Consider the following 25,430-nt stretch of genomic DNA (forward strand, 5'->3'; position numbering starts at 1 on the left):
CACGTCAGAGACAACGGAATGATAGAAAAGTTGGGACAAATGTGAATGTTTTTAATGAGAACTGCTTTCAATGCGAGACATGTCTGTAAACCCCCAACCCCCCAACCCTCCTCCATATCTATATCCCCCCCTCGCTACTCCCTAACCAGTTAGACTGCCTTGTACGTAACCGTTGAGAGACAGACAGACAGACAGAGAGAGAGAGAGAGAGAGAGAGAGGGAGGAGAGAGAGAATGCACATAAAAGAGTCATTTATCCTTTACTCATGTCGTGTCTCTCATATTTAATCCCCCTCTGCCTTCCAATATTTCTCCATCCCCCTCCTCCCCCCCACACCCACCTTCTTTCTCTCTGTTCTCTCTGTGTAAAAAGATGTGTTTTCTTTGGCAAGCGATAGCACGTGGAGACTGGCTCAGGCCGGTTGCTATGTGCAGCCATCAGCAGACCGGAATAGCTTGCCAAATGCCAACGGCATAACAACACGGCGCCCTACTCCTGTTCTTCTCATAAACCGCTTAGGAAAGGGGGGGGGGGGGTGAGGGGGGAAAACAGGGGAGTGGGGGGAAACGATGAAAAGATGGCGGAGATGAGGGTGAGAGAAAGGGGAAGGGGGTAGGGGGTGGGGTCTGCTTCACACACACACATTCATACGCGTATGCATACACACAGCATACATGTTTGCTCGCGCGATCGCGCCACAGACCTGATGTTTCCGCGCATTTATAACCATGAGTAGATATAATTTTCGTGGGAGGGTGAATGCCAAAAGCAGTGTCGAAGTAAAAGTAGAGGAAAAGGTGTGATCAGCGGAGTAAATTGAGAAAACGTCTAAACCCATATGTACCTGTGGGCTTCAAAACTAAGCGATATACTTTGGAAAGGAAAAAAAAAACAACAGAAGATGAAATGCAAACCGAAGTCTATCTGCGCATTCCCGTTATTATCTACTAATCCCCCTCTTCCCTATAACCTCTTTCCAAAAAGTCCTCCCCAACTTAGTGTTTCTGTTTATCAAATCTTCCAAGGATTGAAAAAAAAAAAATGCTCCGAGAAATGGGGAAATGAAACTTTACCTATTAGCGACATAAAGTCTACTTCACGAGGCATCCCTTTGCTTAATCTCAACATTGCTTCTCTCTTCTATCTTGACTCGGGAACTGCTGTATTTGAACTTTGAATTAACTTTGTTTCAACTTTGAAAGAACGTCTGTCTTTGGTCGCAGGAAGTTCTGGGTTAAAGCGTTTCCAGAAGAAGAAGAAGAAGAAGAAGAAGAAGAAGAGAGAGAGAGAGAGAGAGAGAGAGAGAGAGAGAGAGAGAGAGAGAGAGAGAGAGAGAGAGCGCAAGTACATCTTCAAAGACAGAAACTTTCAATTTTTCTTTTGTTTTAGTGGGGGGTTTTTTCATACTAAAGTTGAAGAGCTTTGTGTCTGTGGTTTTAATATTTCATGTGCCGTATTTACCAGTACGCTATGTCTGCTGTCGAGTCATTTCCATCCATAAAGTTTGAATCGATCTTAACTTCTGGCTACTTTGTGGCTGAGATTTTAAATATGTTTTTCACATCTACCAGGCTTGCTTCCCCCCCCCCACCCACCCCCCGTCCCCCGCAAGTCTTCTTCTCCCTGCCCTCTAAGTGAATGTATGATCATCCAGGTAAGGTATCGCCCTCTAAGTGAATGTATATCGAGGTAAGGTATAGTCCCAATGGACATAACGGAGCGAGGCGATGGCGTGACGTGATGCACAAGATGGCGTGTGATGAGGCTTTTGATGCGCACTTCTTCATTTACCCTGCTTTATATATATATATATATATATATATATATATATATATATATATATATATATATATATCGATCGCTGATTGGTTTGGTTTGGAGATGGGGAATGGTCCACATGACATATACGAGTGCAAGCGGCAGTGTGATGAATAAAAAAAAAAACCCATGTTATTTCGTTATATAAATTCTCTCTCTCTCTCTCTCTCTCTGTGTGTCACACACACACACACACAAACAAACACCGATTCTCCTCGGTTACAGTAATGTCCTGTACATTATTTGCTTTTCTGATGCCTACACGAATAGTTTTCACCGTTATAGTTTAAAAAAAAAAATATATAGTTTTATTTGTTTGTTTACAAGCAGATGACAAAAGAGGTCGCGCACATAAAGACGCGAAAGCGCGTCACAAAAGCGCCGTTAAAAAAAACACAAAAGAAAAGAATAAGAAACAAAAACTACCCTCAAAGCAGTTTAGCCACACACCATTGGCAATGACCCACTAAGGAACCAATTGGGCTCGCGAGTAGCACGGGTCTGCATGCTTTTATAGGTGGAGCAGTGTCCACGTTGTTTTATTTTTTATATTTTCTTTTATTATGATCCTCGCATTAAACCCTTGGGCCTTTGTTGCTCGCGGTCGTGTTTTGTTTTAGTTGGTTTGACGCTGGCGAGTGCGGAGAAAGGACGGGGGGAGAGAGAGGGAGAGAGAGAGAGACAGAGAGCAGGGTCAGTCTCGTCATATGGCTCTACCGTTCACGATTCGGAGGGGATCGCTATGTTGCCAAACCTGTTCCCTGAAGGTCACAGTCAACGTCAAACGTTGGGCAACAGCAACATAATAAGTGGAGAATAACAGTTTTGATAGAGTTAAAAAAAAAAAATAACGGCTTTTTCTTTTCTTTCTTTTATTTCAAAGGTGGGGGGGAAAGGGGAGTGTGGGGGATGGGGGGAAGAGCGTCAGCAAACGATGGCACAGACGCTGACCAAAAACGGAGATCTATTCTTGGAGGCCCTGTGCCAGAGACTCGCGTTAAGATCAAAGCAACACGTACACTCCTGTGTAGACACACACACACACACAAGAACAAAACAAAACACACACACCAAAAAAACACGACCACCAAAAACGAAAAGCTATGCGGGCTGTTGTTACAAAAACAAACGGAAAAAAAAGGGGGAGGGGGGGGAGGGGCGGGGGAGAAGCAAGCTGACTAAATGTTGAAACCGAAAGCAGCATCTGGATTATGTATTCACGTAAACACACTGCGCCACCATTTTAAGCATCCTAAAAATACAAACGAACAGCAACTGAGATCGCAAACTGACAAAACGGGGGATACATTTTTTTTTTCTTCTTGTTGAGAATGAAAGGTCTGATGGGAAATGTTTCAGAATCTGAACGTGGAATCGCTGCCCATTGGTTCATAAATACCCCCTCCCCCCCCCCCACCCCCACACCTCCTCCCCCGCCAAGTTTCTCGGCTACCACCCCCACCCCGTAAGTATATCATCATACCTCACCCTGTCCTCGCGGCTGACTGTTCAGTTACACAGACTACACTTCTCACTTGCAGCCGTTGAGTTCTGTACAATGAGTTTGGAGAACATTGGTGGGATATCTTCCAATACGTAGTGTTGAGAAATGTACCCAACACTATTCGGAATATCGTAATCTATTATGTTCCCATTTGTTGCTTTATTGTACATTGTAAAATGTTTGATTTAAAAAAAAAGGAAAGAAGTAAAAACGAAATGTCTTCTTTTTTACAGTAAAGCAATTCAAAAGATGATTAAAATCAAATCAACACGAAATCTCTTCTCTTTTACAGCTGCGACCGCTTCCCTCGTCCCCTTCACACACATGCATGCTGCACACTGCTGTGTGCACTGATCTCACAGAATGTGTGCACTGATCTCACAGAATGTGTTCAGAGTCATAGTCATCAACAAGAACCTCAACTCAATCCTCGCAACAAAAAAAACAACAACAAAAAACAACAGCAACCGTACAATATCAACACACACACACTCGCACTCTTGCACACATACATAGGTACTCGCACCACATAGGCATGAGCTCAAAAAGCTACAATAAATGCAGTATACATGAATTATTTAGCATATACTCTGACGGTTATACATGTTAATTTGATGCTTAGTAACACTTTACAGATGGAAGCCGTTTATGTAGTAGTAGTAGTAGTAGTAGTTGTAGTAGCAGTAGTTGTAGTTGTAGAGTAGTATCGATTCACCAACGAAAGTTCATCAGCTCTGAAGCGAAACGAGCGTGTTGTTTGTTGGCTTCTTCGTTCCGTTCTTCCGCTGACAGTCTGTTGCTACCCACCTCCTCCTGCAGTGCTGTCCATGGGACGATCTGTTGCCATGCCCACGTGAACTGCTCTTCGAGAGAACCACCCCGAAACCGACACATTCTCTCTTCGCCTTGATAGAAACAATGGCGTGAACACAAGTGACTGTCACTATGCGCCTCCGAAGACCACCGAACACGGAGGCTGATTCCTGACAATTCCTTTCCACTTGTTCCTCAGCAACCATGGGTGCACACAGACCACGGCAGTTTGCCAGTGTCACGTCTAACAGAAAACGCACCTATACACAACATGACACGAACGTCTCTACTGGCACGCCAATGATTTTTAAAAAATAGAGTTATCAGGTCATCATCATCATTGGTTGTGCTTGTCGCCATTGCAGCGTCGATCCAGAGCGGCGGACAAAATCCAAGTAGTAGTTGTAGTTCTTCTATGTACAGCTGGCACACACGTCTGTTGTATGGGTGATGAGCAAGAATGGGTGGGGAAGGTGACTGAAACTGTTCCTGACCCCGTCACTACAATCATCAAATCTATACAACATTAACAATGATATATATATATGTATATGACATTGTCCCTTTTGTTGGTTTTTTTTTGGGGGGTGGGGGTGGGGGGGGGGCCCTTTCGCTGGGAAATAAATGGAGGAAAATGGCTTTGCGGGGAAAGACGGATAAGAAAAACAAAAACTATCCAGAAAGTTTGATTTTTTTCTCTCTGTTTTTTGATCAACCAGTTGATTTTTGGGTGCAGTCTCTCTCAGTCGTCGGCTCTTGTGGCACACTGAAAACGGGAGAGAGAGAAAAAAAACACGAAGAGAAGACGGGTGAGGTGGATGAAGGAGCACAACCATAGACATCCTCTGCCTTTTGGAATGTAGACTGGAGTTCAGTGGGGGGGTGGGGGGTGGCAGGGATCAGTGGGGAAGGGAAGGAACGGGGGGGGAAGGGGGGGGGGGTGTAAAGAGAGGAGGGGAGGTAATGTAGGTGGGGAGAATGACACACGCCTGTCCTCAGAACTGAGGGCAGGGTTGAATTTTACACTATCTCACTGCATCACGTGTTTGTCGTCGTCAACACACTGCTGAAGAAATCATGAAGAAAAAAAAAATCACATCATATATATATACACACACACACACGTGGGACTCCAGAGCTCTTTTCGTGTATCGATGGGACCTCTTGGTGTGTGTGTGTGTGTGTGTGTGTGTGTGTGTGTGTGTGTGTGTGTGTGCGCGCGCGCGCGTGTGTGTGTGTATTTTCCATGTGTTCGCGCCTGCAAACGCTCAAACAGCTGTCTTTTTCAACAATCCCAGAACTTCGATTGATGGTGCTGGGGCTTTTGCTTGCAACAACACACGGCTCATTGTTGTTGACCGATTCATCAACTCATAGTGTTATTTTTATTTTTTTTTCAATGTGTGAAAAGAATTACACCGCCATTGTTCCAGACCTCTGTACACAATTGTATGATGTTTGATGTGAAGCGGTTCGGGTGAAAAAAAAATACATGAAAAAATAACGACCACCCCCTCCCCCCACCCCCGCCTCCCGCATGTAGATACCCGAACCCGGTGGCTGAGTATGTAGACAATATATCACATGCAAATCTCAAACCTCACTGTCATCATCATCATCATCACCATCATCATTGTCAACGTTCGCTGTTTCCTTTCCAGTTTTCGTGGCACAATTTACCAGTCCCCGATACTCGTCAGTTCTGTGTGGGGCGGCTGTATCGCTCTGCTCTTAGGCCTCGTTCAGTCACAGTTTGTTCCAGACAACCAGTTCGTTCCAGCCAGACAACCAGTTCGTTCCAGACAACCAGTTCGTTCGTTCCAGCCAGACAACCAGTTCGTTCCAGCCAGACAACCAGTTCGTTCCAGCCAGACAACCAGTTCGTTCCAGACAACCAGTTCGCTCGTTCCAGCCAGACAACCAGTTCGTTCCAGCCAGACAACCAGTTCGTTCCAGACAACCAGTTCGTTCGTTCCAGCCAGACAACCAGTTCGTTCCAGCCGGACAACCAGTTCGTTCCAGCCGGACAACCAGTTCGTTCCAGACAACCAGTTTGTTCGTTCCAGCCAGACAACCAGTTCGTTCCAGGCAAACTGGGTTAGTATGAAGCCACTTCTTTTCACATGACGTTTCACCTTACAGTTCGTTACTTCTGCTTCTTTTGGTAAACGAGATAAAAACGACAACAAAAACCCCCAGAACAAACCAAGCCAAAGAGCACAAGCTCGTGAAACGTCGAAGACACAAGAGTTCTGTCTGCTGACACTCAGTCCTCTTTGCAGGAGATGTTAGGGTCAGAGTCGATTTTTTTTAAAATTTTTTTTAAAAGAGGTTCAAGATGAGACTTCGAAAACGGAGTGGGGAGGAAGGAGGGGGTGACACCTCTTCCCTTTCTCCTCTCCCACCCTCTATTCGCTTCCTTCTGGCCACACCCAGGGGGTGGGGGGGGGGGAGTTAGGGAGGAATCAGATATGGAAGGGACAGTGTGGGGAGTAGGGGCCCAGGCGGACCCTTTACCCCACACCCCTTCCCCGGCTCTTTTTGGAAACTGTGGCAGGATGTCCCCCTCTTCCCCCCCCCCTCCACCCCGCCCCCCAACTTCACCATGTGAGCTTCACAATCCACGGAACTAGGGGAGATTTTTTTTTTTTTTTTTAATCTTGTTTTATCTTTTATTTTATCATTTTTTTGTTGGCCTCACCAGCACGGACTTGCCGCATGATGGACCTTTATTATATATATTTTATTCACATACATCTTGTTACTTTTTTTTTTGGATAATTTTTACAATTTTTATTTCAGCTACGTTATCTCCTGAAGTTACGAACATAAAAGTCTGCATTCCTCTGTCCAGAAAAAATGGCAACACACAAAAAACGACACGGGTCCATTTTCTCCAACTGCTCAGCACAAACCCTTCCTTTCCCAGTCAGTTCACTTCATGCCAGTCAGCTTCAGACACCCACACGTCAGGGATCTGAACTTTTCGAAACCAAAGACCATGTCTTGAATTTGGGGAAGAAGAAAAGGAAAAGAAAAAAAAAGCCACTTACGACGAGTACACCTCCGTACCACACCAAACATCTCCGCTTTCGAAAAAAATCAAAGCCAGTCTGGAACTGATGGAAGGCTGAGCGGCGGGTTCCTGTCTCTGTGCTGGCCAAACACCTCAGCTTTCGGAATCAAAGACACTGCTCATCACATGCCGGCTCCAATTACGCGACTGAACTCGGCTCGAATGCGCCGCATGCATGCCATGGTGACTGCTAGCAGAACGGAGTGTCTGGCTCTGTATCACCCACACTGTCCTTCTGTTCCCTTGTGAACTGAGTTTCCGTGTTCGTTTTTTTGCTGGGAAACCATTTTTGTCCCCAGCATTGTCCTTTTTTTTTTTTTTTAAAGAAAAGAAAATCAAACTCAGGCCTTCAGACTTTCTTTTCCTTTCACAATCATCACCATTGTCCTTAGAATGTCAGCAGCACCATTTCGTTGTGTGTGTGTGTGTGTGTGTGTGTGTGTGTGTGTGTGCGCGTGCGTGTGGCCAGATTTCATTATACACAAGCTTTATGAAACGAAGGACGACACGGTTGAAATACTGATATTTAGTTAAAACAGTCCAACACAAAAAAAAGAGCACGATTCCTAACCAAAAAGCCTACAGACATAACTCAGAATGTACAAGTGTTAAAATCCTCAGCATGTTAAAAAAGATTAACATTTTTGAAAAGCATTGTTTAAAAACAAAAAACAACAACAAATCATGGCTCAAAATTCTTTTGTTAATTTGGGAGTTATTTCACTCAAACTTCGTCGACTTCCGTGAAGGATAACTCTTTCTTTTTGGCAGAGGAAAAAAAAAAGTGAGTTTCGCTTCAATCTTAGGTTCACCTAGATTTCCTTTTGCTCCCTCTGATTAGTGCTACACAGACATCCGCAGCGTGCAGGTGGCTGGACAAAGAGGGCAGAGCACTGACCACTAACCACCACTGGGGATGGACCTCGGGATGGGGTTGGGGGGCGAGGGGGATGGGGGGGGGGAGGAAGGGGGGGTTCCTAACAGCCTGACTACACACACGCCACAGCCATCATGGACGTCTCTTTCCGCCACAGGTCGTCGTTTGTTGCATATGTCAGCGTCCTCTCCGCCCTGCCGTGTACCACGTGCTCACGACGCTGGACGGGGAGATTCTCTGAGTTCAAACACGGACTGTTGTTGTGTGTTGTCAGCACTGACTATAAAGTCTTCATAGAGGAGGAAGCCGCTGCCATCGATCTGATGAAACAGGGCTTGTAAGCAAGAGAGAGAGAGAGAGAGAGAGAGAGAGAGAGAGAGAGAGAGCTAAATTCAGATCTGTTTTGATTCGTCAGCCACTGATATCCGCAACAGCCTACAAGGCCGGAAGGAACCACCATCCAACCAGGATGGAGAGAGAAAGGGTCACCCAGCCGGAGATGGTCCTGCCTGGCGTAGGAAGGAAGAGTGGCGGATAGTAGGCTGGGGATTGATTGGGAGTAGGGTGGGGGACGGGGGGAAGCCAGCCAGGCTACAAGTACACTTTGTTGGACTTGGTGACGGGCTTGGTCTCCACGTGGCCCGTGTTGAGCTTGCCCTTGACGTTGACCACGTAGTTCATCTGCTTGGGCATCATGGCGTGGTCCGGGTTGTAGTAAGGGTGCTCCCCAGAAGATAGCCGGTTGCGGCTCCTCTGCAGCGAGCAGGTCCGCTCCATGTAGGAGGCGTCCGAGTTGTTGGCGCTGCGGCAGCCGGCCACCTTGTAGCCGATGAGGAAGCCCACCAGCATGGACAGCACGATAGACAGCACGATGGCGATCACCAGGGTCTCCACGGACGCCGTGGCCACGGGCGGCGGTACGGGGGTCTGCTCGGAACTCTGACCCACCCGGGGGCCTGTGAAAGCACACACAGAGAAAGCGTCATGACACAGTGCGTGAGGTGTGGTAAGGGAGTGAAGTGAAGGTACCATACCTGTACTTCAGTGAGAGATAATGAGGATACATGTACTTAGTGTGAATAAATGATGGTAAATACCTCAACTTCAGTGAGACATCATAAGGACAAAGCTACAGACTTAAGTTTAAGATAACGTACCTATTACTTCAGTGAGAAATAAGCGTATAAAGATACACACTTTGGTTAAAAGATGAGACAACTTCATACTTCAGTTGGAAATGATACAAAAACATACTGACTTTAGTTAAAAACAAGATACCAATACTTCGGTGAGAAATAGTCAGACAAAGATACAAACTTGAATAAAGGTAACACACCTATACTTTTAGTGAGAAATAATGGGACAAAACACACAGACTTAAGTTAAAAATGACCGTTAGATAGACCTTTCAATAACAATTCTCAGTTTGAAGGTGTCTTTCAAAACTGGTTATGCCATTAACCGGACACAGCCGAACTGAATGAACCGCTCTTGAGGACAAAGACTTAGGCCTCACGGCTATGTTTCTACTATTGTATTACTAGCACTTTGGATTCCGAGGAAAAGGGACATTTTCTGTGTCTTGACAACGACCTCCTAAAGAGAAAACTGACTCGGATGCATACTATTACTCTTGAGAATAGACGGAGAAAATCACAAGATGAGCACAATCTACAATGTAAGCATAGAGTCGAAATTATCAATATAATAATGTATCCTGAACAAAGAACAATTGTCAGACAAAATCAACATAATCCCAAACCATTTTGATGTCAAGAAGAATTTGTTTTAATTGTGAACAAAAATTCGAACCATTAGTCATTTCATTAGATAATATGTACATATAAAAAGGCTGAAGAAGAAGAACAACAAAAACAAAACAAACAAAAACGACAATTACCACACGCACAGACTCGCTCTCTCACACAACACGCACGCTCTCACACACAGGATCGAGTCGACTCGTTCGAACAAGAGCCCTCCACACCAAACAAGCAGTTGGACAAGGGCAGGAGGGGACAAGATGCCTCGGACAGTGGCTGGCATTTTGCACGTGACACACGGCACAAGTCAGACCAACACAGTGACAAGCGGGATGCTTTGGAAGGAGGGAAGGAGGAAGGGTGGGTGGGTGGGGGGGAACAAACACTCTCTTGACAAACTGTCTCCATAGCCATCATTCCTCACAAACACAGGCTGCATTCCAACAACCACAAACATTTGAACTGCTTTGCTGGTTTTGGTTTTTGTTTGACAACAGAGCTGCCAGCCAGACAGCGGAACGGAGGGTGTGGGTGGGTGGAGGGATGGGAGGGAGACAATATATACAAAGAGAAATGAGTGAGATGTGGTGGGGGTAAGGACAGAGAGACAGAGACAGAGAGAGAGAGACAGAGAGAGAGAGAGAGAGAGAGAGAGAGAGAGAGCACGAATGAACTTTGCACAAGGAAGAGAAGGGAGAATGAAGATAAAACAAGAAAAGAGTCAGGACTGAGGTCGGGGCGATAGATAGATGGGTACAGGTTTGCATACATCGTGTTGAAAACACTTTCTGTAACTTTTTTCTCTTGCCTTGCCGACTGCCAAGCTAATTTGATCTAAAGTGCGGGTTAATATTCTCTTGAAATGGAAGATGGAATGTTTTCAAATATTTTTTTTTGCTCTTGTATTCAAACATGTGGCATTTAACGCAAGTGGTTATTTGCATAATGACGTTTCTTGTGGAGAATGCGAGCATCCCTGAACATTTTTCCCCCTTCTTATTTTTCTTCTTCTTCTTCTTTTCTTAAACAAAAGAGAAAATTAATAAACAAAAGTGCACACTTTATTTTCTGGGATGGTTTGCTGCAAATGCCATGCTCATTGTACTGTAGACCAAGGCTGAGCATAAAACAATTTAAATTGATTCTTTCATTTATGCATTAAAAGAAAAGAGAGAAAAAAAAAGATCGGTTCTAGACAGGACTGTTGCACCCCCACAAAGTTTAGCCACAGCTAAAAATGCAAGCGGTCAGTACAAGCGGTCAGTGGTTAGGCAAGCAGCATGCAAGCTGCACTGTGGATGGATGGCGGAAGCAGAACGGCGTGGGTGCCGACAGGAAGTGACATCAACACGGTGACAGGAAGTGACATCAGCACGGTGAAACACGAAGCGAGTCTTTCAAAATCTCCCCACCACCTGTGTTGTGCTCGAGTCTTTCTGGCTAACATGCGTATCGCTGGATACAGAAGCGCTACTTGCAACGCCTCGGCACAGACTGTTTAATTAACGAACAGTGTTATTGCCTTACAGGTTACATTCAAAGCACGCTACAGTGATGTGCCTGCTTTGGGGGACGGATGGGGGGTGGGGTAAAACTGTGCTGTCAATGATATTTTAAAATTTCAAAGAATTAAGTTTCGTAAACTCTCCAAGAATCATTCTGATAACATTTCCTCCCCTCTGTACACCCCCAACCCCCTTTTCCGATCTCTGTGTTCTCTTCTGTGGGTGAACTCTCACTGGTATCTTTTCCTCCGAAGAATTCACTTCAATGAAATGTACAACAAACACAAACTGCACACGAAACGGGCACAGCGTTTTACACACTGCTTGAGGCTCATACAATGTCCCTGCTTGATAGGACCCACTGACATATCAAGTATTCATAACACTGCTCTAATAAAGACTGTTTCATTAACATAACAGAGTATTGTGTGTATACAGAGATACATAAGTGCAGGGACATAACACGGGTGTCTGCAACTTTCTTACCCCCACTCAGATTGTAGCCATTTTTCTTCCGCACTGAATTTTCTCCTCCCAGCACCACCACGGCGTCGATATCTTCATCCACTGTCAGTCAAAATAGGCGTCTTATTAGACAAACCATGCACAAACGCAAAATAGGCGTCTTATTAGAAAAACCAAACGCAAACAAGAACGAGCATACTGAAACAGAATGGCAATAACAAGGGCGGAAACAGGGTGAAAATGACTCAGTGTCTGTCAACTACAAATACTGCAATAATTCTTCTTCTTTTTTTTTTTTAACACAGGTCACGCAGAAAGCTGCTCTAAGTATATATCGGCTATAGACGTAGCAATATATATCATGATTTCAATACTGTAACCACAGAAAGCTGCAGTATTAACCAGGCACATCGACAATAATGATAACAGCAATCACTATAGCAACAACACAAACTTCATTCGTGTGGAAATATATCAATACATGCGAAAAAAACAACAACAAAGAAACGACCAAAGGCCAAACAAGAAATATGACGATACAATGTTACAACACTTCCGACTGAAAGGACGATGCCAGTGACAGTAGACACAGCATGCTGGATCCAACATGCCGTAACACGACTCACAACTCTAAAAGCGAACGATCCAAACGACTGAAAAAAATTAACATATTAACAAAAAAAACAAACAAACAGAAAACAGATTAAAAGAAGACAAACAAAACGAACCAGCGGTTTCAATCCAATTTTCTGAGAAGCGTTGAGTGCAACAGGACGGAAGTCATGCAGAAGTCTCTGTGATGTTTAGCATTATAATTGTTTTTATGGACATCATTTTTTTTTCCTACGAGTGCTAGTTCCATGCAGGGCGTCATTAAGTGATAGCCAGGTTGTCAGTAATTATTGTGCTATTGGTGATGCTCCATGGAGCGTGCACAACAAGCAGTGAGGGCGGTGGGTGGGGGAGAGGGGAAGTGGGGGGTGGGGGTGTCTGTCTTGGAACTGGAAGCAGTGGCTTCGCAATTCTCACGGAGCAGAGCCCGGCGTTTTTCGAAGCTCTTCTTTCTGTTGGGGTTACGTATCCCTCTTTCTGTTCTTTAGCTGCATCTTTCGTCTTCGCTCTAACGAAGGTCAGGAGTGTTAACTGCTTTGTTAGTTGCCGTAGTTTAACTCATTTTCTGAATGTCCAGGAATACTGGCTTGTGAGCTGTTTTGTTAGTGGAATTAGTCTATTATTTATTTAACTAATATTGTATCTTGGCGTGAGCTGTTTTGTTAGTGGAATTAATCTGTAACTTACTTATTCATTTCACTGATATCGTGTCTTCGTTTCTTTATTCTGATGATAAAAAACGCTTTGACCTGTTCTTCCTTTGCCCCCCCCCCCCCCTCTCTCTTTTCTTCTTTCTATTTGGGCCACCAACTACCAAGACTCTCAATATGCACATCACACCGTTACTTCACTGATTTATGATGATGTTAATTCTTGGTTGTTATTTTTTTTTATTAAAAAAAGAAAAGAAAGAAAAGCTAATACTGTGGTCCCCAGAACTGACCAACGACGGGCGCATCATCATCCTTGTTGCTGGTGACGGTGGGACAGGAGCATTTCTCCGTCTGTACTTCTGGTGTCGTCATCTGGGTCTCCACCACCTCCACTACCTCCACCTTCTTCTTGTCCTCCTTCTCCTCCTCCTCCTCCGAGTCATCTGTAAAGGGGGGGAACACAGGGGGGTGGGGATGGGGAGTGGACAGGGTGAACTAAAGGCACAACAACTATATACGGGTATGGCAAAACAACAAGAAAACACACACACTCACACTTTTTTTTATTATTATTTTTTTTTACTTTGTCTTTCCATGCTGTCGGATACTTCCGGAGGTCTGTTGTATATTAAACTGGTTTGGGTTACCTTTCCCCGCCTTATTCATTTCTTTTACAGGACTGAAGAACAGAACTGTTTCTGAGCATGATCATTAGTATTAGTTGTTTTTGTTTGTTGTTTTTTTTACCTGACACGAATAAAAACAATACTTAAGTTTACAGTTCGACTGTGGAGACTGAATAAATTTCTGACCCGTTTGCGGTCGGAATGTAGTAAGAAGAGAAATGTCAGCTTGTCTTTCATTCGAAACAGTAAGCCATGTGGGTGTTTTACAATTCAGGAAACATCGCAGACTGCAGCCCATGGCTTGAAATTACAACATTCTTCTCTTACCACGTACAGGAAGATCAGATTCATGATAAATGGTCATTCAAGTGACCATGGAAGCGCTTCATATTTGATCTTATTATTATTATTATATTAAACCGCTTGCCAGCGACACGTCGGCTTGTTAAGTTGAGCCTTGTCTGTATACCGAAATAAATCACAAGAACCTTTTTTTTAATCCGTGTCGAGCGTTCATATTACAGAAATGGCTCTTTTTTCATTTTCTTTCTTTCCTTATATTGTTATTTTCTTTTAGTCTATAACTTTATTCATCAGAGGGTATGACGAGCACAAAATCCCCCCGTCCCCCTCAGCTATAAGGCAGTCAGTGAGTCATGCCTGTCACCAAGCGGGGGGTTGATAGTGTCACCCCTGACAGATTGACAGCATGGAACGACAAGGTTTCTCACAACACCCAGGCAGCAAGTACAACAGGGTCACACGTCACAACATCAACGTTGTCATCGTCGTCATCATCACAATGATGATGATCATCATCACCATCATCAGCAGCCCCATCACACCACGCAAACAACAGTGAGAAGGGCACACGTCAAAACAACACCTGTATGAACCGGGGACATGCAGAACTAATGCATTCTCTGCATCACAGTGACTTCTTGTCTATCTCACACACACATAAACACACACACGCGCGCGCGCACACACACAAAACAACAACATATTTCGCATTTCTCAAGAAAACAATTGTTTATAACACCCCCCCCTCCACCACCCCTAAACTGTATAAATGTACATCAGCATAACTGCACCCCCCTCTCCCCATAAACTATATAAATGCACATCAACATAATGATTATATCTCAGGCAACACATAACTGCCAGGTGAGATCCCGTACTAATAGCGGTTCTTCTTTCCAATAAATGTCTGCCCACACACACAATCGCCCGCGCACACATATACACCCAAATTTATTCATAATGTGACCGCTTTTAGTCTAAGTGCATAAGTGCAAAGTCTAAACAAAGTGAAAGGCATAAAATCTGATTGTACAACAGTGTGAAAGGGAAAGAAACAAGGCAAGGTGAAACGGCTTAAATCAAACTATTTCCCTAAGAAATTACATTACATTTCTAAAAAAAACAAAACATACATACATATATATATATATATATATATATATAAAACAAGAAAAAAAAACAGAAAAAAAACTCCAGTCTACCGTATCTGCGTGTCTACCATAAAAGAGCTATGAATTGGTAACTACCACCCCCACCCTCCCACACACACACACACACACACAGAGGCACGAGAGAGAGAGAGAGAGACAGAGAGAGAGAGACAGAGACAGAGACAGAGAGCACTCCGGAGGCAAACTTCTACGCTGCCTTCATGTGCAAGCGTGAGAGCCCTAAATCTACAAGCTCCAAAATGCACAGCTGAAGCAACCCACAGCTCTCCATTCCATTTTCAGCTTCGTAATTCTTAAAACCAACCCCATCACAAAGACCACTTATGCATTACTTATTTTCTTTCGTGCCTGCCAATCTATCCCCTTCGAAAACCGTAAAGTCTTTTCCTGAAGACATGTCAGTTTCATTTAAGATTGTTCAAGTTCTGAAGGCTTATATCAAAAACTGTATTTTTTTAGTAGAAAAAAAGAAAAGAAAAGAAAAACAAAACAAAAAAAACCAACAGAGGACTGACAAACTGACGCAGTGAGGCACAGAGAAACCCACAGACAGAGACAGAGAGACAGGGAGATGGGGTGGGGAGAGACAGACAGCGAGAGACTGATGGGGGCCAACACACACACACACACAGACCTCTCTATAAAGATTATATATATCCACACACACACACACACACACAAAACCTCCCCCGCCCCCTCCACACCCCGTCCCTCCCTATGGAGAGACCGAGAAGGACCAGAAAAAAGGACACGTGGACACGAAGTTCAATCAACAGCCGAAGGCAAAACCAGACATACCACCAACAGGACGCACGGGCAGTTACCAGACCAACACAACTGGCACCGAGCATACAAACATCCAGACACAGCAGCAACTTGGCGCCCACACCACCCCCTCATGTATTTTCCCCAGATCGATTCAATGCCCTATCCCATTCCTCACTCCCATCTCCCCCCCCCCCTCCCAACTCCCAACCCAACGCTCCTCAAATCATTGCTGCTTTAATTCAACAGCAGCAGCAGCAGCAATGACATCGCTTACATCAAATGAGACCATCTTGCACAACTCCGACCGAAAGGTTTGTCGACTGCAACCCAGATACAAGTCGAAGGCATATGAATAATAAAATTTTCAATGCTTTTTTTTTAATATCTATTTTGCTATGGGATTTTTGTGTAATGAAATATGATTAGCTAAACTCCGAGCTCCGACAATGAGCAAAAGAAAGAGAGCGGAACAAGTCTTCGCAAAAAGGAGGCCTTTAGATGGCTGTCGGAATAGGTCAAAGCAGCAGAGGATGGGACTCTGTCAAGCCACGATACCAGTTTGTCAGGCGCAACGAAGCTAATTCAGTCTTCCGACTGAAATGCCTTTACCGATGGAAACAGCGGTTCATAAACTCTGAAGAATTTTACTGTGGCTGTAAGCACACACACACACAGACACACACAGACACACACACACAAACAGAGACAGAGAGACAGAGAGAGAGAGAGAGCACTTAAATGTTAGGAAAATATGAACGTCATGTGCGCATGATTATCTCAGCTAATACTTCTTTTTGATTCATTTGTTTTTCGGAACCGGAGACCGTGTCTTTGCCTCGGACATCAGAAAAGAAAAGTATGAGAAAGATATCTTGGAAACGGAGATTCACACAGGAGCTAGCTTTTTTTTTGGAAAAAATAAGAAAAGAAAAAAACAGTTCAGAAGCCTCTGGTAAACAGTTTACACAACAAGACACCAGACCATCCTGTCACAAATCCATATCCAGTTATGATCAACTTTTAAAGAAACACGGACTTTAGAGTTTATAAATAATTTAGAAACACGATTATGAAATTTCATTAAAAAAAAAAGGCACATCAAATCCAAAATGAAATGGTTAACAAGCCAGATCTTAACACACGGATATTCAACAGGGTTCTATATGAAGCAAGATTTACAAATCATTTTAGAAACGCAAACATGGACATCTTATAAAAAAAAAAAAAAAACAACTAAAAAAACCTCACCCCCCAAAAAACTCAACAACAGCGGATTTTCAAAAAAAAGGGTGATTTTCAGCAGGGTTTATTTATCATTCCAAAACAAGCCTTGGCTAAGATTCCGGCCCGCCTGGTGTAACAGAGAGAGACCTCCCACAAAAAAAAACAAAAAAAAAACGAGAGCGGAGTCCATGACTTGAGCAAGCGAGGGAAGGTTGAATCAATATTTGCCGGATAGGGAAAGAGAAACTCCTTCATGTGACGGGCGACGCCAGGACCTGTGAAACAGTGTGAGAGGCTGGGGCTGTAGTGTTGGGGTTGTGGGGGTGTATGAGAGAGTAGGGCAGCGTGGAGTAGAGGGTGGGAGGTGAGGTAGGGATGTGTATTGTGAAGCCTTGACGGGGGGGGGCTTGTGACTGGGGGCTGTACTGTTGACCGTTCATCCCCCAGAGACCAGGGCGTCACCTCTGATGTTGTCACTACACTGATTCCCATGTTTGCCTTTCCACAGATCCGCGGTTGTTGGGTTTTTTTCTCACCTTTTTTCCCATCATCTTTTTTTTTTTTTTTGGGGGGGGGGGGGGGAACCGCGAGCGCGTGCGTGGGTGGATGGGGTTGGTATGTATCAATCTATCTATATGGCTATCTATCTATGTATCTAAATCTATGTTCTATATAATAGTGTATATGTAAGGGGGAGGTTGCGTATGCGCGCATGCGTCAGAAATATATATATATATATATATATATGTATATATCATATTGTGAGGATGATTGACACGGGACGTATTTTTTCTCCTTTTTCATTTTTATTCATTTTCATAACTTTTAAAAAAATAGTTTATTACCAATTTCGTGTTTCCATTGACTTGTTATTAACGGGTTAACCATCAAAATGAATAATTATACCTCATGCATATGTTTATCCTTTGGTGGGTTTCCTCCATGCCCTAACAGGAGTCAAAGGATTAAAATTTCTTAATGTGCACAGAGAGAGAGAGAGAGAGAGAGAGAGAGAGAGACAGACAGACAGACAGACAGACAGAGAGAGAGAGAAACAGAGAGAGGGACTGAGACAGAGACAGACAGACTCAGAGAGAGAGACAGAGAGAGAGAGAGAGAGAGAGACAGACAGAGATAGAAACAGAGAGAGAGAGAGACTGAGACAGAGAGAGAGAGAGAGAGAGAGAGAGAGACTCAGAGACAGAGACAGAGAGAGATCACAAAAAAGAGAGAGAGGACGAAACAGATGAAGGGAAAGCAAACAACTCGTCAAACTTTGTTGGCTCTGTCCAGATGGTGGGAGCGCCATGACATAGGGGGTCATAAAGGCGGGCGGTCCTTACAGCACACACGTTTGAACAGGCTCCGATCGATCCTACAGATCACAGCCAACGAGAACATAAACCCATTGCAGCACCCCTTATCCTACTGTTTACAAAACGCTGCGTCAGGGAATTGGGGGCAACTCGGGTCTCACCGTTGGGTTAAACACAACATGTGTGTGTGTGTGTCTATCAAACCCTGCACCCAAAGCGCTCAAAAGCATCAAACAGCGATGATATTGACGGCGTGATTACTTTGATTTTACAGCTTCCGATGCAATGCGGGGTGTTGCAAGCCTGCCTTGTTTGTATCATGGCTACAATTTGTAGCAAAATAAACAAGCCATAAAACGGATCGTTTGTGTTCCGTTTCAAGTTCGTCTGTTTTCGAGGGCAACATCGATACAATGATCTGTTTCCATTCCTAAACGAAGAAGTTAGGTTCCTACGAAGTATCATCAACAAGTCTGGTGAGTGATACCAGTTTCATTAGCAAGTCGGGTGGTGATATTTGATTTCGAATTCCTCCGGGGCGGGGAGGGGTGGGTGGGTGGATGGGTGGGGTGTGTGTGTGTGTGTGTGGGGGGGGGGTGGGAGGTGGGGGTGGGGGGGGGGGGGGCTAATGCTTTGCATTTAACCACTGGACGGAATAACCTGACTGCTGCACGAGTGGTATTAGTGTAAAGTGTGGGATTGCATACGTCGGTGACCAGCGTGATAGGTTTATGCATAGGTTAGGCATTTGCTTTTGTTGTTGTTGTTTTTCACCATATATGATGCATCGCATTGTTTTTTTTCCCCCGTAAAGAATATATGGTGTATTGTATATGGATCAGTAAGCACACCTTGACGCTTCCTAGAAATTGAAACTTCTCGTGGCGTGGACATGTCCGGTGATATTTCATCATTTCGATATGTTACCTCTTTTTTTTTCTCTTTTTTTTTGTTCCACCTCAAAATGTAATACGGTGGAGAGAAAAAAAAAAGAGAGGAGAAAATGTAAATTGTCATTGGACCAGAATGTTCCGTAACGTGTGTGAACCTCATTTTACCATCCAAACGAAAACCTCACAAGATCAACACCAGAAGTCCTGGCCGCCAAGAACGTTAGGACGCTGGTTGGTTGATTGGTTGGTTGGTTAGTAGGGAGGGTGGATGGATGAGGGGTTGAGGAGGAGAGCAGGGGCTGGAGGGAAAGGAAATCGTCTTACCAGGGGCTGAGCATGTTTTCATCAAGGGTGTGTGGGTGAAGGCCAAACACACCCCGAATCAGGCCATTTCCCTTATCAAATAAAGCACCGGCCCATTCAATCCCACCCTCCTATACCCCGAGTAGCCGGCACGGAACGCCCGGTGGAGCCATTCCATCAGAACGAACAAACACATCCTATTCCCCCACCTCGCCCTCCCCCCTCAACCCCTACCCCACCCCCTCGTCTTGGATGAAGTTCGTGTCATGTCCCAATCAATTAACCGCCCATCGATTTTCCTGTGGCTTCCCCCAACAACACCTAACACTTTTTTTTTCTGTTTTTGTTTTTCCTCTTTTTTTTTTTTCCTTCCTTGCCGAAATGTTAACAGGTTATCATACGGAAGAGAGATCGAGCGGGGCAGAGCAGATGGGGACGAGGGGGGAAGGGCAGAGAGAGAGAGAGAGACAGAGAGAGAGAGAGAGAGAGAGAGAGACACAGAGAGACAGAGACAGAGAGAGAGACAGAGAGAATGCACAAAAAAAACCCGCCCTTGCCCTGATCAGGAAATTCTCACATCCTTTTTCTTTCTTTTCTTCCCTGCCTGCCTGCAGTAAATAACGGGTATTTCCGAAACCGATGTCAGCCAGAATTTTTTTCAATTTCCTGCGAAACAGGCAGTGCCGATCAGGAGTGTTTAAGAGTCCGAAGCCTTTCCAGTTTCCTGAGCCACACAAACAAGCGCCCACCCCAACCTCCATGATAACAAAAAAGTGTGTGTGTGTGAGAGGATGGGGGCTGAGAAAGAGAGAGATATAGTGGGGGGTTAGGGGGTGGAGGAGGATCTATTTGCAGGACGGTGATGCGCAGACCTTCCTTCCTTCCTTCCTTGACGACAGACACAGCGACAATGGGGCTGACCTTCAAACAGCTGTCCTCGTCAGCAATGCACACACAACGCCAGCTTTAAGAGCCGTTCTTTCCCTTTACTCTCCCCACCCCACAAAGCAGCGCGGACAGCAGAACTGTCCACACAGCACGTGCAGTCAATGACGCTTCCTTCACTTCGTGCGCGCCTGTTACATCATCGTCCACGTTCTTCAAGTGGACTTGCAGTCACCCAGCGCATCTATGATCTCTTCCGGGGTGGGCAACATCCACAATTCCCCCCCACTCCCTCCCTCAAGACGGAATGAGTAGTTTTAACAGGTCGTGGACGTTCGCTCCGCCAGTCAAACAATCGAATGGAGGGGTAAAAGATGGGTATTGCCCCGGGGTGCAGGTAACTGGGGTGTAGAGGAGTGAGGTGACGACAGATATAGAGGTGAAGGGGGAATGGGGGGGGGGGGGTACAGGGGGGAGGGAGTTGGAGATGATGATGATGTTGTGTGATCGGAGGGCATGGGGAGCTGGAAATTTGCCCCAACCTTTCTCAAACGGAGCGCCGATAGCGATGATATCACTTAAAGGAGAAGGTGGGGGTGGGGGTGGGGAGTGAGGGGGGAGGGGGGTAAGGCCGGGAGGAGGGTAAGACTCTGACCACCAATGGTGCGAATAACAGCTGCTTTGTTTATCACCTGTTGGAGGGTGAGGTGGGGGCTGGGGGTTGGGTCTATGTGGTTCATTTTCTCCTTGCTTTGTTATATTTCTCCTTTTTTCTCCCCCCCCCCTCCCCATCTTCTTCTATCTTGTTTTCCTTATATTTCTTCGTTTTTTTTCTCTCACCCTTATGCTTTCTCTTCTCTTCCGCTGTCGTTTTTTGGAGGGGTGGGGGGTGGGGGTGGGGGTGATTTTTTCTTTTCTTTTTTTTCTTTCCTTCCATCCTCTCCGTCTGTCTGTCTTTGTATGTACCTCTTTTCCTCTGCCGGCTGTCTGTGTGAAAAATGTTAATTAAGGAATACCCTATAATATTGTTCCTTTCTTCCAGTCTCTCTCTCTCTCTCTCTCTCTCTCTCTCTCTCTCTTTGAAAACCTCTGACTATGCATACACGCTTGTATTCGAAAGATACATCACGAAAGAATCCAATCAGAAAAACATAAGCCACGGATTCCCCAAAGAACAAAAAAACCCGGTCATCATCAAATATGATTAATAAAATAATCCCGACATGTTTCCCAGCCAAACCACGGGTTCGCTTGCTCCAGTACCAAGAACAGGCGATACCGCCCTAATCACTCATTGCATAATGTGACGCTCGCTGTTTGAAAGTAATAATAAAAATCAGGAAATGTTTCTCAACTCCAACGCGTAACCCATCAACCAAGTGCTTTTTGGTGTTTTTTTGTTTGTTTGTTTGTTTAGAAATAAAATATAATCTCTGCCAGCTTCCCCGCTGCGCAGGCAGATGAGCCGACCTCTGTGCAATGGACATGGTTTGGTTTTTTTTTGTCGTTTCGTTTTGTTTTTCGACAACCGCTGTGCCTCATAATTCTTACAGCGCAAAACTCGACAAGAAAATGGGGAGCTGAGACAGAGAGAAGGAAAGGGAGAAAAACACAGGAAGAGGGAGAGGGACAAAGACACACACACACACACACACACACAGAGGGGTGGGTGGGTGGGAGGGTGATGACATGTCAACCACCCGGTCCCCACCCCCAACCCCCGACACACTAAAAAAATATCCGTGGTACGATCCTCACAGGAAGGGCTGAACACAATGGGGACCTTTTCAATCGTCACTTAGTCTTGCCCTTCTGGTCGACAGGTAGTCCCCCAAGCTTTCCTACCCCCCCCCCCCCAAAAAAAAAAAAAAAAAAACCCAGCCCGGAGTTTAAAGATTAAGATAAAGTGCTGCGAATGAATTGCATTTTGGAGCAAATATATTGTATATACATATATTTCTACACCACTTTTTAAAAGCCACCTCAGCTGATGTACACCTTACAGCCTCCCACTCTTTCACCTATGCACCCTTCCGAAAAAAACCCACAATGTTTACTTTTTATGTGACACTTACAAAATACATAACAAAAAGGTACATAGCTTTGTTTTCATACAAAAAAGTATTTATAAAATAGGAGAATAGGAGAAATGCAAAACTCTACATGTGCAAGGTTTTTTAAACACTATAAATCAAACCTCTGCACACAGGTTCTATCTCTCTCTCTTAAAAAACAACAAAAAACTACAACACTAAAAAAATTATTAAAAAAAAAAGTAAAGAAACAATTCAGATGAAATCATATAAACAAGTGACAAAACAATTCACTCCTCTGTTTGTTTTTGTTTTGTTTTTTCTAAAATATTCTTTCTAACTAAAGAATCAAATAAAACATTCTTTCTAACTACAGATTCAAAAATCCGACAAACAAGGCCATCCAAAAGAAAGGGCAAGAGCACACCCCAACAAACACCAGCACACAACAACAGGGCCATGCTGATCAGACACACCCAGACAGAGCAACACCGATGATTGGTCACAGCCAAGAAGACAGCCAATCAGAAGGCAGCAAAAGACTCACCATATATGGTCACCTCCTCGCAGTCCTGCTCCCAACCGTCGATCACATTTTGCGTTCTGAAGAAAAAAAAAAGAAAAGAAAAAAAGAAGTTTGACATTATTTTGACTCAACTGTTATTACTACTATACAAGCTACTTTCATCATTATATCATCTCTCTCTCTCTCTCTCTCTCTCTCACTCTCTCTCTCTCTCTTCTTTTTACCGCCACCACTACAAACAAAACATATGTTAATTTTCCCTTGGTCTCTCCAAAGTCAATGCATAATGTATTATGTTAAATTTTCCCTTGGTCTCTCCAAAGTCAATGCATAATATATTATGTTAAATTTCCCTTGGTCTCTCCAAAGTCAATGCATAATATATTATGTTAACTTTCCCTGGGTCTCTCCAAAGTCAATGCATAATATATTATGTTAAATTTCCCTTGGTCTCTCCAACGTCAATGTATAATATATTATGTTAACTTTCCATGGGTCTGTCCAAAGTCAATGTATAATATATCATGTTAAATTTCCCTTTGTCTCTTCAAAGTCCCATTCACCACCTAACATGGGGCATTAAGTCAGGGAAGAGGAGTGGGCGGGCCTCTTAAGCATGTTTTTACACCCCAGTTCACACACATCGTATCTAGTCACACACACATCATATCCAGTCACACACACATCATATCCAGTCACACATACATCATATCCAGTCACACACACATCATATCCAGTCACACATACATCATATCCAGTCACACATACATCATATCCAGTCACACACTGACAGTAGAAATGCATGCCCGAAGAGGCCCGATGCAGTCGAAACACTGGCCTCAGACAATGCAGACAAATAAAGATCCTAGTTAAGATTACTGAAAGTGGGCAAGGTTGTGCTTGCAAGACAATGGTCCAATAATCCATTGGACTGAGGTCCAGTTATCCAACGGACTTGGTCTAGTTATCCAACGGACTGGGGTCCAATTATCAAATGAACTTGGTCTAGTTGCCCAATGGACTGGGGTCCAGTTATCCAACGGACTTGGTCTAGTTATCCAACGGACTGGGGTCCAATTATCAAATGAACTTGGTCTAGTTGCCCAATGGACTGGGGTCCAGTTATCCATTGGACAGGGGGATGTTATATACATTGGAAGAGTGGGCCATGCCTAAAATCTTTATCCATTGGTAATACAGTTTTTTGAATCTGTTTCCCCCTCTCTGTATCTCTCTCTCAGGGGCCATGGCTCATATGGAATAAAATCTCTCTGTCATGTAAAGTTAATAAAGTCCAACCTCACAATGAACGGTCGGTTAGTGTTAAAATAATTATTTGACCCCCCTCCCCCTAAAAAAAAAAGAAAAAAAAAGAAAAAGTAATATGAGTGACTCCTGTCCTTGGTGGTAACTGGTAACTGAATATGGGCGGAGCGAGGTTAAGACAATGACGTGACCTTCAATACAGTGCATTGCAAGGATAGGGGTCAAGGTTAGAAGTTGGGGGAAGTGGGGTAATGGGGTAATGCAGTAATATGTGTGTGTGTGTGTGTGTGTGTGTGTGTGTGTGAGCGGGGGGGGTTGTGTGGGGGTAAATTTATAATTTCTAAAATAATCTATCTTAACAATATGGATGTGAAAGGATTATTATGACAATGTCGTGGAATGAAGTACAGAACGACACGAGGAGCAATATTCCTGTTATTCAGACAGAATTACAACGTTTAAAGTGAATAACCATGCGCAAGTGACTTTGATACTCATGTCTCATTATACTGATATCGTCTTAAATGTATCAAAGCTCGAGTTTACTGTGCCGGGATTTTTTTTTTTCTTTTTCGTTTCTTTCTTTCTTTTTTTTTATTTTCGCACTTGCTGCGACATGAAAGCCAGCTCTTGCAAACAGAATAAGTTTTGATCTATTGTCTATACACATGTACAGGAGTTCAGTGTTCGACATGCGCAACCCCCCCCCCCCCCCCCGGGCCCCTCCCCCCCTCCCCCGGGCCCCTCCCCCCCAGATGTGACCCGTCCTCCCACCATCACTCACCCCCGTTCAGCGTTGACGCACTGTGCACCGTCCCAGGAGCAGTAGGGGTCTCTCAGCTCCACACACGTCCTGCAGCACGTGCCATTCGTTACAGTCACACAGGTGACAGGGGCACGACGGCAAGGACTCAGTATATGATGATGATGATGGTGATGATGATGATGATGATGGTGATGATGATGACTGTGGTTGTTAGGTGACAGGGCTGATAACGACAACGACTCAGTACGATGATGATGATGATG

General features: G+C 44.4%; 1 protein-coding gene across 3 annotated transcripts in view; it reads right to left on the reverse strand.

Annotated features, from left to right (window-relative positions):
- Positions 1-6,757: 6,757 nt before the first annotated feature.
- LOC143282143 (semaphorin-1A-like) overlaps positions 6,758-25,430 on the reverse strand; it is a 217,146-nt gene continuing 198,473 nt past the window's right edge. The window contains exons 15-19 of one of the 3 annotated variants that reach the window (XM_076587682.1): positions 25,186-25,254; positions 23,157-23,212; positions 13,377-13,529; positions 11,843-11,923; positions 6,758-9,044 (exon numbers count right to left, since the gene is read on the reverse strand). In XM_076587682.1, the coding sequence (XP_076443797.1) occupies positions 8,680-9,044; positions 11,843-11,923; positions 13,377-13,529; positions 23,157-23,212; positions 25,186-25,254 (724 nt within the window). In that variant the 3' untranslated portion in view covers positions 6,758-8,679. The remainder of the gene's footprint in view (positions 9,045-11,842; positions 11,924-13,376; positions 13,530-23,156; positions 23,213-25,185; positions 25,255-25,430) is intronic. The other 2 variants (XM_076587683.1, XM_076587684.1) reach the window with 2 other exon arrangements.

This window comes from Babylonia areolata, chromosome 5, assembly GCF_041734735.1.
Source record: "Babylonia areolata isolate BAREFJ2019XMU chromosome 5, ASM4173473v1, whole genome shotgun sequence".
NCBI lineage: Eukaryota > Metazoa > Mollusca > Gastropoda > Neogastropoda > Buccinidae > Babylonia > Babylonia areolata.